The following is an 18,000-nucleotide window of genomic DNA, read 5'->3' on the forward strand; positions in this document are numbered from 1 at the left end:
GTTCCCCACCTCGCTCAAGCCGAAGCACTGCTGCGTCGGGTCCGGGTGTTGCTTCCTCCGGGTTTGGCTGACATTATGCGCTTTAATGCCACCGCAAAGACGCACACCAGCAGCGGGAGGGAGGTGCGCAGCCGGAGCCGCAGCACGGCCCGTGGCATGCGCCGAACCTGCAAAGGCCACCAGGCACGGAGGGGTCCCCTTAGGGGCACGCGGGCCAGCTGCAGGACGTCGTGGTGACACGCTTCATCACTAACAGTCCTGTCAAAACTCTGTCCTAAGACGGGATCGGCTCAGAGGTAAACCAGCTGATGGTATTCGAGAGAGGAGACGCTATTGCTGCTGGCTTTCCTAAAATATGTGAAGCACTACAGGTGGCACCCACACCACACCTTCCAGACAGCTATAGTTGTCCTTAAGCTGCGAAAAGCCGGGAAATAACAACTTCTGAAATCTTCCCCCACAGCCATTACTTTGTTTGTTAGCGTCTTTGACCTAGAAGTCCAGTAGCAAATAGCTATTACCTTTGAAAATAATATAAATTAGCCCCCCCTGCTCACTCATCTTTTTCCTCAGGAACTGGGCGTCCCTTCTGGAACCAGTCAAACACAGCTGCCCTTCAGTCAGATTTATGGCAGTAATGTTACCACCAGCACTGTGACTCTCAGAGAAATACATGTGATAATCTTGACATAGATTTCCATACAGGGAAGAGCTAAGCATTCAGAGTAACCAGTGTTTCATCTTTGCCAATATGCAAAATAACCATTGCCATGCTTCCCAACTGAGGACTCTGTGCAGCTGCTTCCTCAAGATGGAGGTCCCTCACACACCATTTCTTACATCTGTGCTTACACTAAAGTGTATCAGGAACCTGATTTCTAGTGAATCGGTTCCTAAAAGACACACCCATTACTGTAACAATCGCATCACTGACAGTTTTCATAACCCAGCTCTAAGTTCAGCTCTAAAACCTATCATTCAGATTTGTCTCCCACACTTTGATAACCTAGTACCTCGTGACCGCACTCTGGTGAGTAGATCTTCATTTCTAGGATGGATAGTATCAGCCAACATTTAACTCTTTAGTCCTCAACATGCTATTCCTTATTTCTACCTAAGGATCCTTAGAAGTTTTGCTCATTGTCCCCACTTAACTTTAGAGCTCCCCTGACCATTTCTTCTCCCATTTCTTCTCCCAGTGGCACTGTTCATGGCATGCTTTGCTCCACATACAGGTCAAGGTCTCTCTGCCAAAGATTCTCAATGGATGCCATTCAGAGCACAGCACACTATGCTCTTGCTTGAAACAGGAGTTTCTCAGCACCAGGACTAAGTCTACAGATTGCAGACCTCTGGTCATATTAGAAATAATACACTCGTGCATTCACTTGGGGCACTGCCCCCCTCACATTCCTAGAAGCACGATGGGACAGTTCATCATAAGGGATACATACTATTCTCACTGTCACTGAAGCTTAAGGTGTTCAATGGGGAAAAAACGCTTTGAAGACTGAATCTGCTCTCTGACTGAAAGAGAGAAAGAACAAAACAAACCGGCAGTAAAATCCAGCATGCCCCGCTCACTTCAGCAAGCAAGCTCTCCTCCTGTCCCGCACAGACTTACTCCCCAGTACGCCGGACACAAGCCACCCTGTCCCGGATCATTCCCAGATCCTCTGGAAGGGGCGGGGGTGAGGGAAAGCACGCCCTGCTGCCCTCTGGAGTCTCCACCCCCTCGAGCGGAGTTCTAAGTAGGACAGGAGCTGTTCAGAGGGATCATAGCAGAGACGCAGAAAACACAAAACCAGACCCGTGTGGAAAGGAAATCATCAGCAGACTACGGAAGAGAAAAAGCAAAAAGGTAGGTACTACTCTGCACCTGTTTCAAAAAGTGCATTTCCCCTTTTCAACATCAATGGCATTGTCATTAAATACTATTAAATATTATTATTTAATAAATTCCACTGAAGCCCCATGGTAGTTAACTAACTGAGCTATTGCCTTTCAGCTTTTGAAGAGATTCATAATGCTGGGTAAAGCTGCTAGCTTTCAGCTGTTACAAGAAAGCTTCAGCTATTCCAGGGAGAGGGCTGATAGCCTCAGGCTCTGACCAGTTAGCAGGGAGGAGTTTACTGCACAAAGAACATTAGCAAAAGAACTTAAAACAAAGGAAGAGTTACGGACAAATATCTTGATGGTAAGGAGAGACCCAAGGAGCTAGCTGTGAAAGGATACTTTATTGTCTTCCTGGGAGGAGATCAGACTATGCCTTTCACCCCAGGCTCCCAACCAGGATAATGGAGGGACAAAGAGGAAGGAGGGCGGGTCTTCAGTTCTCCCTAAACATACTTCTTTTCAAATGTGGCCAAAACCACAGGAAATATTGAGAATGATTCCCAAAACAAAGCCAGAGTTTGAAATACCCATTTCCTCTGATGCTTTCGAAGACTGCAGAATCCTACTTTTTCATTTTGTTTTTTAAATTCTTTTCCCCAAAAGCAGAGGTCTGTCCATTGTTATATTTTAAAGAGAATTATTACGAGTCTGATATTCATCTGCTCAGTTTAGAAAAGGGATACAGAAGCACTTTCTCCAGAAGGCAGGAAAAGGCAGCAAGGATCTGCAGTCTTTTGCTTGAAGATCAAGATAGCTGTTCATCAGCAAGAAAGCTATTAGTGCTATAGATTCAGAACCACAGTATTCTAGAACGGACATACTAGGTTATTGGGAGGCATACGGGGGGGTGGAACTACTTTTAATTTCTATTAATGACTTTTTGTTTGACCTTGATAAGATACATCCCTTTTTTAGGTCTTATTCCACGTAGGTAAGGTAATACTCAAACTCTTACTGCTTAGAAGGGCTGTTGTTAATAATAAATTAATATGTGGGATTTAAAGTATTCCTGCTGCCGATGCTTCAGCAAAGAGAGATAAATTTTGAGTATCGTATATCTTTATGTCCTCATGTACCTGGAAGCGTAGAATCAAAGTGTTGGAATACCACATCTAGGCCTCTGGCTTATTGCTAGAGTATTTTTCATCAGAGAGGAAGCAAAGGGTGAAAGCAGAAGGCACAAACTGTTTAGGAGAGCCCTACCAGAAAGCACATTGCTTGCAGGTTTCTGCTTGGAATCTTGTAAACATGGTATTTTTCAAACAGCCATATGGTTTCAGTTTGATAGGGCTTATCATTCGGAACATTCCAGTTGACTGGCCTAAGTTGTACCTTTCCCGAAACTGAAAATACACATCTGGCAACATCTGTTACCAGATTTCCATGCATAGTGGGACAGCAGCCACCAATGGATGGACAAGTATCCCCCCCCACACCCCGAGAGGGGGAAAGGAGCAGGGAAGGGCTGCAGCATTATGAGATAAGCTAGTCTGAACAGGGGCAGCAGAAATAAGTGGAAGAAATAAGTGGCATCCAATGCAAGACAACTTTAGGGAAACTATCTGTCACGTTCTGCAGTATAACCATATGCTATATTATACTAGAATCCACTTGTATAGTGGACTATATGGGCTAAACTTGATTATAACCATAAACTTGATTAAACCATGCAGTGCTTTTTAAATAGGGACTCCTTTCATGTCAGTTTCCAAGACTGAAAGGCTGCCTTTTTTTTTTTTTTTTTAACTTAAAAGATGTTTCCCACTCCCCCCTGAAAACTAGCTATAGTTTCCTGCTGGTTTCAGGCAGCTAGGACTTCCTCCAAGATTTTAGTTAGGTCAGCTTTGCCACTCTGTTCTCCCACAAAGAAAAAAAAAAAAAAATTCAGATTTCACCAGTGTTGCTTTGTTTCAGGGGCATCTTAGCAGGTACCTCAGAAATGAGGTCTCAACAATTCTTTATGGTGCTTCCCAGAGAGAAATTCTAACAAAGCAGTTTCACTGAATGAATCTTTCCTTAACGAGGTCTTAGCTAGCAGAATCTCATTTCTTAAAGCTGTCAGTAAGAACTTTAAGCCTTCTCCACAGATAGCAACAAAGATTACCAGTGGTACTAACAATTAGCAAGTTAAAACCTTGCCACTGTGGGATTCAGAACACAAGCCTGCATAGCTCCAATAATGAGCTACAGCTGCAGGGAGTAAGGATAATGTAACACAGGGTTACAGCAGCAACCAAATAACTCTGAGTAGCAGTTCAGATCATCCACTTCAGCTTCGGGAATGCTGCTGATTTAGTTCAGATTCAATTGAAGTCAATGCCTATTTGGAAATCACTCTCAAAACTTTTAAAAAGGCTTGCTATACAATGCAAAATGCTTCCTAAGAGGTGAGAAAAGGCTTGGAAGTATACAAAAAGTGTACTACAAAATCTGCATACTAATACAAATCCCTGAGACATGCTTTGAATTACAAGGATCTCATCATCAAGATGTGACCTAAAGACAAGATTTGGAGTAACTGAGGTTCTTGGGAAGCTGCTCCTATGAATCTTTTCAGTCTGACTTGCAACTTAAGTCTCCTCTTTGTGCAGTCTACTGATGAGAAACCACAGCCTAAACTATCCTGCTGTACTCCCAGTTCTGCTTCAGAGACTGGAAAATTTGTGCCTTTTGCATTTTCTTTGAACAAATCTTTATAAAAAAAAAAAAACACCAAACAAACTCTCTCCCTTTTTTAGCCTTGAATCCCAATTTATGACTCATTCATCTGTCATACTGCAATTTCACCAGCTATTATCCAGCTGCCTTCTCTGGCTTTATATAAACAGAGTCTGAGCTCCTAATTTCGGGAAATAGTAGTTTTCTCAAATAATTGGGTTAGCTTTCTACTTGCTCAGGGATCACATAATGTAGATGATAAAAAGCTGATAGTGTGGGAGACAGCGCCTGAATATTATTTCAAAGATTTGGAACTGCAGAGCAATCCTAGAGATTGGGGAATGAAATTATATCTTCTTGCCTGCCACTCTACCTCACTCCCAGCTCTTGGTTTGTATAGGAGGCGTTATATTTTTAAAGGAAGAGAGAAAATGGACCTCTGGTGCTGGACTTGTTCAAAGCAGGGGGGTTCCCATCTACATCATGCTCTCATGATTCATCATCTCAGCTGTCTAGACTGACTGCTATAGCAGTCTTGGTTAGTATGGAGGATCAAGCTAAATCTGTTCACGCTGGTGATTACTTATGTCTCGTTCAAATGTAAAAAAGAGCTACTATTACTGCATGCAGGAGTAACTGTTACTTTAGGAAGAAAATTATGGGTTCAAGTCAGGACACCTGTGATAAAGTTATTTGTCTTATTGTAAGAGTTCAGATTACATAATAATAACTCCACTCCTTAAAAGCTATTACTCAACTGTGAAAATCAGTAATACCTTCCCAGTTTTTAATAGATGTATTGGACCTTGCTATTTAATGGCATGTTTCCAAAAAGTCCCACAGGCACTAAGTTTCTGAACTTCTGACACTGTATAATCATTTGTATCCATCTTACTAATTTAAGTTTTGCATGAAGAACAGCCTCCTCCCTGCCCCCCCTCCCCCCCACCAAGAGTCCTGTTGGTGTACCAATAAATCCTCATTTAAAGTCCCCAAGTTCAGCAGTGTTTCTAAATATAAAATAGAACTTTGCTAGCTACCAAACTCATACTGCTAAGGTCAGGCTTTACTGGAGTTCTTTTACATACATACAGTTGCCTGACCTTTTACAGTTACTACAAGGTCACCAAGGTAAAAGAATGGGCAAAATACGTCTTCTCGGGGATTTTTCCTACAGGGATTAACAGAGGAGCCAGAAACCCACAGCAAAGCATATTGCCTTCATAGGCAACAGACCACCTCAGAAAGCCCTTCACTGCCTTTGTCTGTCACATCCAGTGTATTTTTCTGCTATGAGGATGAAACTAGAAATGGCATTTAGTACAGCACGGGAAAAAACCTGTGTTGCTTAATTTCAGCAGTAAAGTTTTGTATACGCTCGAGACTGCGCTGTGCTACGAGCACACCCTCCGCTGCTCAGAATCTTCTCTCCGCCCAGCGGCTGCCCTAAACCAGTCAGCACTTACACAAGGTGCTCCGCTTTGGTAAAAGAAATAATTTTTCCTGCTTTGTCAGGAAACAAACTGTGGGAGGGGAAACCAGGGCACAAGATGGTAGCATATCTCGCTGCTGTCAGTGGCTACAGAAATGTAAATTCACACTTCTGCCAAGAAACTTGCCTGCTCAAGGCCAGACAGAAATAAACTTTGCTACAGTAGGAGGAAATATAGATGGCTCACAGTACCCAAAAGTCCTTCCTATAGCTATCTGTGGCCAGGTCAGACCAGCAATTTCACCAGGTAGGAAATTAACCTCTGATGAGTGAAGAGAGAAGTAGTTTTTCAAAGCAAATGAGATGAATGGAGGCAGAAATCCAGATTCATCCTTAACCCCAGCCACACCATACCAGCTGGTGATCTCCTATAGGAGATTCTTGGAGATTCTCTCCCAAGACTACTGCTGTAGGAGATAGACTCGGTAAATCAGTCTGGAGGAAGCAGAAACTCTTCACGTGGGATGGAAGAGGGCTTTGTCTGAAGTGTAAAGCTGCTGAAGGGATTAGAGGGAACAAGATATAGTTGTGACTGCATAGAAGTGACACATGGAAAGATCCTGCAAAGAATAAATGAGAAAACCAGACCAAAAGCTAGCCTGTCAGCCAATTGCCATATTCTCCCTTTTTAGCGAAAGCATATGACAATAGTAGAAACTAAAAGCTCAGCTGGAAAGAAGCTGTAGAAATATTAAAAAATCAAAGACATAGCAGTGCTGTCCCCACCTATCATCAGCAAAAGTCTCCTTGCTGACGCATCCTCTACAAAAGAGAGAAGCCCTCACTCTCACCCAAAGAAGCAGTCTGTGCAGAAAATGCAAATCCTTTTAAACCACTATTATCACAGGCTGACCCTTCAGCAGTTTTTTGTGCCCCTGCAAGAGATCTCTTAGGTAGGCCTTACTAACCTGAATCTCAATTAACACTTTCCAATCAGCATTGCAGTCCTCCATTAGAAATGTCCATCTCCCTAATAACACACACGATACTGTTGGCTTCCAGCAACCTTGGGAAAAAGGACTTGAAATTACTTCTACCAGTGTTATTCCCCAGGAAACACTCTCCGAGTTTCCTCCAGACCTAAAACGATGTGCTTTAGCCTGTTGGGTTTCTAAGTTTATCAAGTAAAAACACATCTGGGTCCAACATGGCAGTTTCCCCTGTCCAGGGACACCAGGACAGCTAGACCAGATGGCCGAGAACTGCAGAGTAGAAAGTGTGTTTTAATGTAAAAAGAATTTTCATAATTTAAAAACTTTATTTAAACTTAAAACTTTGAACTCTATTCGCACTGTAAAAATGCCTTTGTTCAACATCTTATTTTTTCTTTTGTCTCTATAGATTAACTTGAGATTTGGAGGTGATGTGGAAAACACTCAGAGTGGAAAGCAAACTCCCATGTCTCCTCCTGCTGGTGGGAGCAATCATGACTGCTCAATGCCAGGTAAGAGGCTAATGCATCAACGCTCTTGCCATCATCCTGTGTTTTCAGCAGCACTTCCTTACTGTCGACTCCAGCTGTCTGCATCAGACAGAAGGAGAATCTGGTTATGTCACTAGAAATCATAGGAAGGAAAACCTTACAAAGAAGTCTACCTCTAAGCTAGGATTTCCAGTAAAGTGTTATCCTGGCTGGTTTTCATTTCAGTAAGCAAGTCTTCTCCAAATCTTCTTGGTGTATCTGTTCACTGTCACCTTTCACTGTTAGTAAGAGTTCCATTGCGATCACCCTTTAATTTTCTTTCTATTGTCATCACCTTCATCATTACTCTCACTTAAAACTGGACATTGATGGTTCCCATGTCCCCTCACTTTAAGCCTCACATTGCACAGCTTGAGTAAACCCTACACAATTCTAAAATGTTTAGTCTCTTTCTCAAAAAATTACTATCTCAGCCTTCCTCTTTCTTTTTATGTTATTCTTTCTCTTGTGGCCTGATCAAAGAAGCTTTCTAAATTGGTTTCTTCCTTAAAACTTTATCCAAAATATTTTATTTAATTGGCTGCAGGAGACATATCTCTCAAAGGTAATCAAGCTACAAAGGCTTATGGGGAAACTCCATGGCAATGAGCAAAAATAACCGCTTGTTCAAATTTACTTCTCTGGAAATTATTTGCCTGAACCTCTTTCAAATAGCAGAAAGCTGTCAAGCTTTAGTTAGCACTTGCAATGCCCCAAGAGCACATAATGACGCACAATGGGAGTACAGCATATCCCGAGTTCACATCACTCATATGACAAGCAGTCACCTGGTAATCTGTGGCAACTCAATGATTTACAATTCTCGGTACCCATGCTGAGGTACTAAAGGCACTTTTCGCTGTCCCGTCTGACAAGGAGGGCAGACAGTTGCTCAGAGCTCCCTTCATTTACAAGACCTCAAGAAGGGGACTGGCTCTTTGGAGGCACTTGTTTTCTCAGTTTTCTTAAGAGAACAGTTACTCACAGAATTAAACTTCTTTGCTTGCAGGGCTTACGCATGCGTTTCAAACGGGGAGCCAGATCTAGAGGTAAGCCAGGCAAACTACAACCATGTTACCTGGAGCTTTATGAACACAGGAGGGGAAAGCAGATGATGCTGAGGGAACAGACCCTGAAAGCTGTTTGTCATGGTTATCTGGATGAGAGATTCAGAAAGCAAAATACCAGACCATTAATAACCATCCACAGCTCCAAGTTTTCCCTCCCTCTGCTCTTCTTCAAAGAAAAAGAGGCCATTCAATAGTGGAACAGTACATCCAGCAACACAGCAGTGAGAGAGATGGGACAACAGTGATCTGAGAAGGAAAAAGGGCAGGCCATTAGACAGATGCTCCCATCACGGATACTTTTCTCCTGGAAAAAAAAGGGAGTTCTTTTGCTCAGCCAGGTCTTTTCCCTGAATCTCTAAAAGAGGATTTTCTTTCTCGTATTACAGCCATTTGCACAGAGAATTCATCTGGACAAATTTACCAGCACAGGGAGACCTGGCTGAGGCTCTCAGGGAGCAGAATAGAATACTGTAGGTGCGACAGTGGTCGGAGTCGCTGCCACACTGTGCCTGTCAGAGGTGAGTATGAAGACAAAAAAGAGAAAGGAAATAATGGGGTCCATCTAATCATCCTAAAGAACAACTCCACTGTCAGGGAAGGAGTTATCACACAGAAAATTTGGCTTGAAATAGAATAGGATAGAAATGAAAATACTAATATATACCAACTCAGGCAGGACTAAGTGGGAGTGAGGAAGGACTAAGAGGGGCTGAGGAAGGCTCCTAATAGTGTATGTGGAGAGAGTGGAGCAAAGGAAGAATATAAGCACTACACAAAAAGACTGTAAGCACATGACAATAACAGGTAGGCAGGGAAAAACAGAACAGGATAAAGGAGACTGACAGGAGAGGAAAGATGGGTATACATTGCCAGCTTCTTTCTTAATGTGAAATCTAACAGTATTTCCTGGCTTTTGCTTATTCCACAGCCTGCACTAGAAATAAATGCTACAATGGGGGCCAGTGTTCACAGGCATATTATTCCCCACAACTCTTCATCTGCCAGTGCCACCAAGGTTTCTCTGGGAAGCAGTGTGAAATAGGTGAGTATACCATGTCAATTACTGTGAACAATGCTACTGGTTTTAGCTATGCAGTGCAGAAGGATGAGGTACCCAGAAGCTGCTGCTGTATACTAGGCTCTCTGTTAAGTCGCCTCTTTTTATTCTAGAGCTAATACTACAAAGAACTTTTAAGAAGGACACCCGGGCTGTTCTCAGTGTCTTTTATAAAACTCTGAATTTTGGAGCTGAAGACCTTTGTGTATACTTACAGTCTGCCTGGCAAAGCATTTTCACTGACTTACTAGACAAGACATCTGGGAGCCAAGTTTAAATAGAACAGAGACTGGGGAAGCAGAGGTTTGGATGCTGTCCTTATAGTAATATTTTTTTCCCTTTTGTTCAGACACTGAAGTTAAGTGCTACAAAGATGCTGGGGTAACATACAGGGGTACATGGAGCATGACAGAGAGCGGAACTGAATGTTTAAATTGGAATAGCAATGCCTTGATGGACCGGACGTACAGCGGCCGAAGAGAGGACGCTGCCGAGCTGGGATTGGGCAATCACAACTATTGCAGGTGAGGGGCTGATAGCACACAGGTCAGAGCCACAGGAATCAGCCCATTCTAAGAGCTTGGAGCCAAGGAATGGCTGTTCGCCACTAATACCAAGCAGAGAACAAGCTGCACAGGTGCAAATATGGCACAGCCCATAAACAGCAATTGCAACTTCTGTAGACATATCTGAACTTCAGATCTACCTAGACTGGATGCTTATGACAGACTACAGAATGTATACATCTCTCACCCCATAGTCTTTTCCTTGTCCCTTCTCCGTGCCTAAAACTCCCTTTGTAAGCCAGTTTCCTGCAGCTCCAGATCCTGCTCAAAATTCTAAAAATATAGTGCTTCCTGCACATGAACTCAACTGCACAAACAAGGTGTCCACTCCTGCTAGCTACTGGCTGCCTCATTCTCACCTCCATGTACTCCACAATTTTATCATTACAATAGGAATCCAAACAACTTCTGATGGTTCAGTCCACATCTTCACTGCGGAGCAGGATTAAGTTACCAAATTAGATGGCAGACATGGGACTAATAACAATAGCTTTATAATGATGCATAATATCATAACTCTTTCAGAAACCCAGATGAGGATTCCAGACCTTGGTGCTATATCTATAAAGGGGGAAAGTACATCTGGGAACACTGCAGTGTGCCCTCCTGTTCAAAAGGTACATGCAGGGGAACAGGGAATGGACTTCAGAGCTTCCGTGATTCACTGCATATATAAGGGTTCTCTGTGGACCTGTGCTATTTCTGTAGCTTGAAAAGTTGAGACTCTCAGGTTAAATCATGTTTAAGCTTTTAATATTTACGACACTGAGAGACTGAGGTAAGTAGAGCTAATATATAGATACCTTGACAGAAATCACAGTTAGGGACAGCTGACGGGTTCACATCCATCGGTTAACATGCAGCTTTCTTATTGAAGTTGGGAACATCAACTGCAAATCTGGAAGAGGCACAGATTACCGAGGCAGCCACAGTGTTACTAGTTCTGGAGCTACCTGTTTGAGGTGGAATTCTCGAATCCTTGTCAACAAGATATATACTGCTTGGAGAAGAGATGCTTACCAGCTGGGCCTTGGTAGTCACAATTTCTGCCGGTATGTAGTCAGTTATAGAATTAAAAAAATCCCACCAAACTTTCTTGAGGCAGGGCTCTCTCTAGTCTTTTACATGGGTTATTAAAGCACAGGAAATACATTACTTCTGGGAATGAAGCTCACTGACAATAGCAATTTTATTCCACCTGACCTATCTATGCTTTTCTAACATCAGACTCCACAAATGCAAATTCCACATGCCCCTAGGGCCATCTGTATCTCTAGAAAAATCAAAAAGAGTACACTCAGGTCACAGTCTGCCACCTTTAGGTCTCCCCAAACTCCCTGCAGATCTGATAATACAAATAGCATTTCTCTTTCCTGTGCTGCAGGAATCCTGACAATGACAGCAAGCCCTGGTGCCATGTACTGAAAGGAAATCAGCTTACATGGGAGTACTGCAATGTGCCTACTTGCTGTAAGGATCCTAGCACTCCTGATTCTTGTCTGTCTTTGAGGCATTACTGTTCTGCATGTCATTTCTATTAAACTCAAGCCTCTTACAGTAAAATAAAAGCTGGGGGGGGGGGGGGGGGCGGAGTTTTTTTGGAATAGAAAGAGATTCTGTGGCTCCACTCTCACAGAAGTGCCTTTTTCTCTGCCAGGAGGGAAGACTGCAGAAATGGAGGACAGAAAAGGCAGGGTTTCCTTACTGTATTTTTCAAATCAGAATACAAGTTTCCTAGGAAACAGGAATGAGTCAGATACTAAACAGTTCATGCCAGGCTGCCTCAACATGCACTGACGACTAACAGGCTCTTAACCCAAACTCAAAGCAAGAGTTCCTGAATAAAAAGCCTATTTCTGGATTTCTCATCCACAGCCACCTGTGGCTTACGGCAGCGCAGAGTACACCAGTACAGGATTAAAGGTGGCTCCTACACAGACATTGCAGCTCACCCGTGGCAAGCTGCCATCTTTGTGAAGTATCGCCGAGCTCCTGGAGAACACTTCCTCTGTGGAGGAATTCTGATCAGTTCCTGCTGGGTTTTGTCAGCTGCTCACTGTTTTGAGGAAGGGTAAGTTGAGGATTCAGTACTGTCTGGGGGAAAAAGTATGGAAAATGGAAGCATCCAGTATAGCCTCACAGGAAGAGTAAATGACTTGAAAAAAAGCTCTTTATATAGTTAATTGTGCTGAGCATTACAGACAGGCATTTACTGGGCAAACTAGCAGCATGGCATTAAGGTACCATAGGAGAGTATCAAATAGCTGAAGAACAAAGATGTCAATAAAGATGCAGAGCCATCTGAAACTTGAGAACAGCAAGGGGCTGGCAGAGGAGCTTTGCCATGATGGCTGTAAGCAATTAGCGCAAAAACGAAGGCAAATAGGACACTTGAGGTCAAACTGCCTGGCTAATGAAGTAGTAATAGTGTTAAAATAAGAAAAGCAGAAGCTCCAACAGCACATCTTCAGGAGAAGGGTCCAGTCCAGTTAATTTCGGAAGAAAGTAAGACTCTCTTGTTCTTCAGCTTTAGTACAAATCAGCTGAAGATTGTGCTGGGTAGGACTTCCCGAACAACACCCGAAGAAAATGAACAGAAGTTTCAAGTGAAGAACTACATTGTGCATCAGAGATTTGACTCAGAGAATTTCAACAATGATATTGGTAAGAGTTTTTCTGACCTTGTGACTGGAAAGGTCACATTTGGCTCAAGTTTGTGGTTAACGAAGTGGGGATTTTTCTTCCCCTCTTCAGCTCTGTTGCAGTTGAACTCGGATGCAGAAGACTGTGCTATTGAAACAGACACTGTCCGTGCTGCCTGCCTCCCAACACCAGAACTGCAGCTGCCTGACTGGACTGAATGCGAGATCTCTGGTTATGGCAGAAATGAAGAATGTAAGTAGAAGATACATGTCTACATGTAAACAGAATATACTATGTCCAAAGTTTGGGTCCCCTGCCCTCAAAGAATTCAAGCCTTTAGCATGGTGTAATGTGTGACCCCCCCCCAAATTATTATGTGGGCTTATATCAGCACCACAAAACATATGCATAAGTGGGAGATACACAAAAACAAGTTTTGCTCTAAGTTATTTCATTCATCTGAGTTCTATCAGCTGCATGGGCTAGTATAGTCTTCCCTGATACTCTCCAACAGTAGAAACACAAAAAAATGGCACAATGGTTAAGGTAGGAAAAACAGAAAATTTGCAATCAGGGCTGCCATATTTCTGCTGTACTGAGTACATTTAGATATTGTCATTCTGACAGAAATACATTTCTGTCAAGATTGAATATACTATACAGTTGGAGGTAGTTGCATTATTCTCAAAGATACATTGGCTGTGCAGTGATTAGCAAACAAAAAAAAAGCTAAAGAAGTAACAATCCCAGATGTAAATTAAAAGGCTAAATATTTTTTAAAGTGAGCTACAACAAACAGGAATAAAACCTGTCTGAAAGTATACACAGGCTGACCTATATTTAAAACAAACAAAAAAAGCCAGCTCTTATTTTACTGGCACTTTCTACTGATTTCTTTTTATTCTCTAACTTGTAAACTCTTTGAGACAGACACTGTGAAGCATCCACCATAACAAGACCTAATTATGATTTGAACCCATAGGGGTTTTGGAACAGATCTGAAGATTTAACATATAAGTATGGCATAAAGTGTTTTCAAAGTGCTTTTAAAGCTAGTCCTCAGCATTGCTTACAGGGAGTACAGGATAAACTCTTTGAGAGGGAAAGGATGCTGCAACTGTAATTCAAAACTAGACTGAAAAACAACAATCCTGCCAAATTTCAGCTTTGTGCAATTGCAGCTATGCAGGAGAATAAAACCAACATCCAAAACAAACAAAAAAATCCCTACCATTCCAACATAATACAAGCGTACATTCCTATCCAGTTACTCAGTATCGTGTATGACAAGGCATCTGATTTTTGTTAGCGCAAGTATAGTACTGAAAAGTCAGGAACCTGTTTCATACAGTTAGTGATTTTCATAGGCACCTCCTGTGACTTCATTTTGATTGATGTAACTGTGCAAAGATGGCTTATCCATCCAAGAAACCCAGCAGTGTTTAATTTGGAGCCTACAAAAACCTCTTTAGCATTTAAACTTGCTAAAGCAGCAATATTCTCTCTCAACTAGATTTAAGCTATTCTCAATAGCAAAGCAGAACCCCCAAGAATTAAAAAAGAGCCTTTGGCAAGGAAATAGTTTACACCCCTCCACCAGCTATTTCTTTTTACTTTCCCCTAAACTACAAAAACTGAACTGCAATTTTTAAAATATATATATATACACACACATACACAGACATGTATAGATATTTATACTGTAATTTTTCTTCCAGTTTCTCCATTCTATTCAGAGCACCTGAAGGAAGGCCACGTCAGACTGTTTCCAGCCAGTCGGTGCACAACACAGCATCTAGACAACCGGACAGTTACAGACAATATGTTATGTGCAGGAGACACAAGGCACCTTGATGATGCCTGCAAGGTAAGCCCAATTCTGTTCCTCTTTTCTTTTTATGTCTGTCCTTGATAGTCTGAGCTAACCAAACAAAAAGCTACAGAAAATAGTTTAAAGAAGTTCTGCATTTGGCTACATGGAAGTTCTAGTAGACTTTTGTTGAACAGAACAGAACTGCTGACTGCTCTTTCTTTTTAATTCCCCTGCCCCTCATAGCTGGGAAAGCAGGCCACACTTAAACAAGCAAAAAAGAACAATACAAACTGAAAATCCCAAATACAGGAAATAACACAAAACTGAGCAGGAAACTCCACCTCAGCAGCATTTCCTAATATTTTCTCTTATGTGAGCATGCAAAACACTCAGCAGGAGGTTCTGTAAGAGGAAGGGGGTGCTGCTATACTGAAAAGTGGAGAAAAAAAGAATAAAGGCCAAAAGATGGTGGGGAATGAGCAGCTGTAACATAAGAAAAAAGGAGGGCATGCATTCAGTCCACATCCTTTCTGTTTAAACAGCTCTTTAATAATTTTGCTTTACTGTTACAGCAGTATAAAACACCTTGGATCTTTACAGCTTGAATAAGAGCATTCCACTTTTTCTTCTTATCAACGTCTCACCCACTTTCATAAATGAGCACCATACAAAGTTAGACGCTCTAGTGTTAGTTATATTTTTGGGGATCTCTCCCCATGAGAGGAGCATTAAGGGAGTCTGGAACACAAAAGTGGCTTATGTGAAAGTGCTGTTACTAAGAGCTCTTTGTTTGTGAGCATACTACATAGAGTATTTCTGTAGACACTAGTGCACCACTAAAGCCAGCGGGGGGAAAAAACAACACAAAAACAAACAAAAAAGGAGATTGTTACTAACCTGCTACTTCTCTGTAGGGTGACTCTGGAGGGCCTCTGGTCTGTATGAAGGATGATCGTATGTATCTAATTGGAATCATCAGCTGGGGAATAGGCTGTGGCCGCAAAGACATACCTGGCGTTTACACAAATGTGAATCGTTATCTTGACTGGATTCAGGACAACATGAAACCTTGAGAAAGAAAAATGAACCATCCACAGTCTTGTGGCCATGCTCTCGCAGCTTCCTTCTGTGTGTTTTAAGGATGCTGACAGGGCTTCCCGTTTGTCCAGATGCTTATGACTTTCAGTACAAGAGGAAAACAAACTGCAGTGTGTCGGAAGGGCACATTCTCAAATTACTCTCCTTTCCCTATTACAGGTTATCAGAAGCTAACACTCCTTTACCCCCGACATCCCCAAGCTTTCTACTTGCATCAAATCACATTAGTACAATTAAAAATAAGTTTTGGGCCAAGAGAATAAACCAATAGAGAACATCATGCATCCCCATGAGCAGCTATGTTGTTTTGGGAATGGGTGTAAACTGAAGGCAGAGAGGACAGATTTCCTGAAAACTTCATCTCCCTCCTCCTTATTTGGCTGTAAATTTGGAAGACGTTCCAGTCAGGCTTAAGCTCTGTCCTTGTACCATTTTACTTTGGTTATTCAAGCTGGTTTCAGCTTGACTCCAATACAAAGAGCAAAGCTGTAGGCATGGGCTGCTTATTGCCATATCAATATACTACTTGCTTTTTCAGTTTGGAATCAATTCATTAACTGAATCTGAGCTTAAACTCTCTGAGCAAATCCAGGATGGCATGCTTGTTGGGACATTCTATTCTTCCCCTTGCTTTTCCTCCTGGTAGGAACTAAATATTTATTTAAATATGGAATAGGTAAAAATCTTAACACCAGCCTTATCTGCCACAGAATCAACACATTACTTTTTCACTATTAAATTTCTGTGCATTATCATCTGATAGGAAAGCAAAAGCTCTCTCTTCAGCACAGCAGGGCAGAACAAAGGACAAATGTAATGGTAGCAGTTTTAGGTGCCTGCTGGATTTACATCCACAAGCCAAATGTTACAAGGCTGCATTTGTCCTTTAACAGAAGACAGGACAGGTATAACCAAGTCACCGTGAACTAGAATCTCAGTAATCAAGCATTACTTGCTTGCACTGCAGTTGCCATGTGATGCTAAGTGGTATCTATGCATGTCCTAAGAGTTAAGCCTCTTTGAGAGATTCTCTCTTGTCCAATTGTTTGATAAAGTAAGAGAAAGCAGGTGTGACTACTGTTTTACAAAAGGAAAAAATTTTACTGAGGCTACAAAAGGAGTTTTAACTTTAGTATCAATCAGGCATTGTAGCTGGAAGACTAGGCTGTTTTATTTGGGAAATTCAAAACATTGTAACTCAACATGTTTACTCTCACAGTTTTAAGGAGCTCTCTGGTGATCTACTAGCACAGCCTCTAGTCAAATAGAAAAGCTTATATAGTAAGTACAGAAGAGAGATTGGTAAGGACGCCCATTCTTTCTCAAATGAGTTTTATAAATGGCAACTTTACAAATGGTCCATATCTTTCTAGCTACCAGCTTAGAAACCAACCTCAAAGAGATCATCTCTAATGTCCTCAGAGAAATGGTGTTATAAGTCCAGTTAGCTTCAGCAGTGAGTCCCATATTCCAGCCAGTGGAAGGGGAAAAAAAAAAACCAAGATGTTTATTAAGAGAGAGTCACAGTTCAGTTTTTTTGGTGTGATTTTTTTGTTGTTGTTAACTGTATTTTATTATTAACTTTGAGAAAAAGACAAATTAATTTCCATTCCTCTCCCCTAAACCCATTTCGAAGTGCTGCTGTGCCTTGCTATCTTGGCATTCACAAGCTTACCAAGTATTTGCAGCCTGTAAAACACCCAAAACTGTTCCAGTGAGTAACACAGGTAAGTGTCCTCAGGAACACAACTTTTGTTCCACAATTCAAACAGTCTATTAAATACATTATTTGAGCTTGATGTGATCTAACAGCCACCAATAAAATGTAACTGAACCACACCTGATACTGTTATCTTTTAGAAAAATACATCCTACAGAAATGTAAGTTGCAGAGAACAGTTTTACATCACAGCTGTTACCAGCTCTTTGAAAATACCCTTACATTAAATATCCAAGGTAATAAGAGAGCCCAGAACCAACTCCACATTTTCCCAAATGCTTCTTTATCCCTCATTTTGTAACAGACCCTTAATCTGGAAGATGTACCGAATCCCAGTCCAATTACTAGAACTTATATTCTCCAGCCTTACTTTACACTTCTTGCATTTCATTTCTCAAAAGTTGCTGCCACCTAGCTCAGTGCATTTAACTACATTTCTCTGGCTTGTTTACCCATTACAACCCTCCCTGATAAAAATCGCAGCAGTGGTTTCCATCTCTACAACATCAGCTTTTCCTCCTTATC

At 41.8% G+C, this 18,000-nt stretch overlaps 1 protein-coding gene across 2 annotated transcripts; it reads left to right on the forward strand.

The window, feature by feature from the left end:
* The first annotated feature begins 1,671 nt into the window (after positions 1-1,671).
* Positions 1,672-17,594, forward strand: PLAT (plasminogen activator, tissue type). Of its 2 annotated transcripts, XM_052805283.1 has the most exons (14): positions 1,672-1,861; positions 7,388-7,490; positions 8,518-8,557; positions 8,965-9,096; positions 9,507-9,620; positions 9,985-10,159; positions 10,727-10,818; positions 11,079-11,253; positions 11,586-11,671; positions 12,077-12,272; positions 12,729-12,865; positions 12,956-13,096; positions 14,563-14,711; positions 15,572-17,594. In XM_052805283.1, exons 2-14 carry the CDS (start codon positions 7,410-7,412, stop codon positions 15,728-15,730), a joined length of 1,677 nt encoding a protein of 558 aa, XP_052661243.1. In that variant the 5' UTR covers positions 1,672-1,861; positions 7,388-7,409; the 3' UTR covers positions 15,731-17,594. The 2 variants fall into 2 exon arrangements, with proteins under 2 accessions (XP_052661243.1, XP_052661244.1); XM_052805284.1 differs by lacking the exons at positions 10,727-10,818; positions 11,079-11,253.
* The last annotated feature ends 406 nt before the right edge of the window (positions 17,595-18,000 follow it).

Source organism: Harpia harpyja, chromosome 13 (assembly GCF_026419915.1).
Source record: "Harpia harpyja isolate bHarHar1 chromosome 13, bHarHar1 primary haplotype, whole genome shotgun sequence".
NCBI lineage: Eukaryota > Metazoa > Chordata > Aves > Accipitriformes > Accipitridae > Harpia > Harpia harpyja.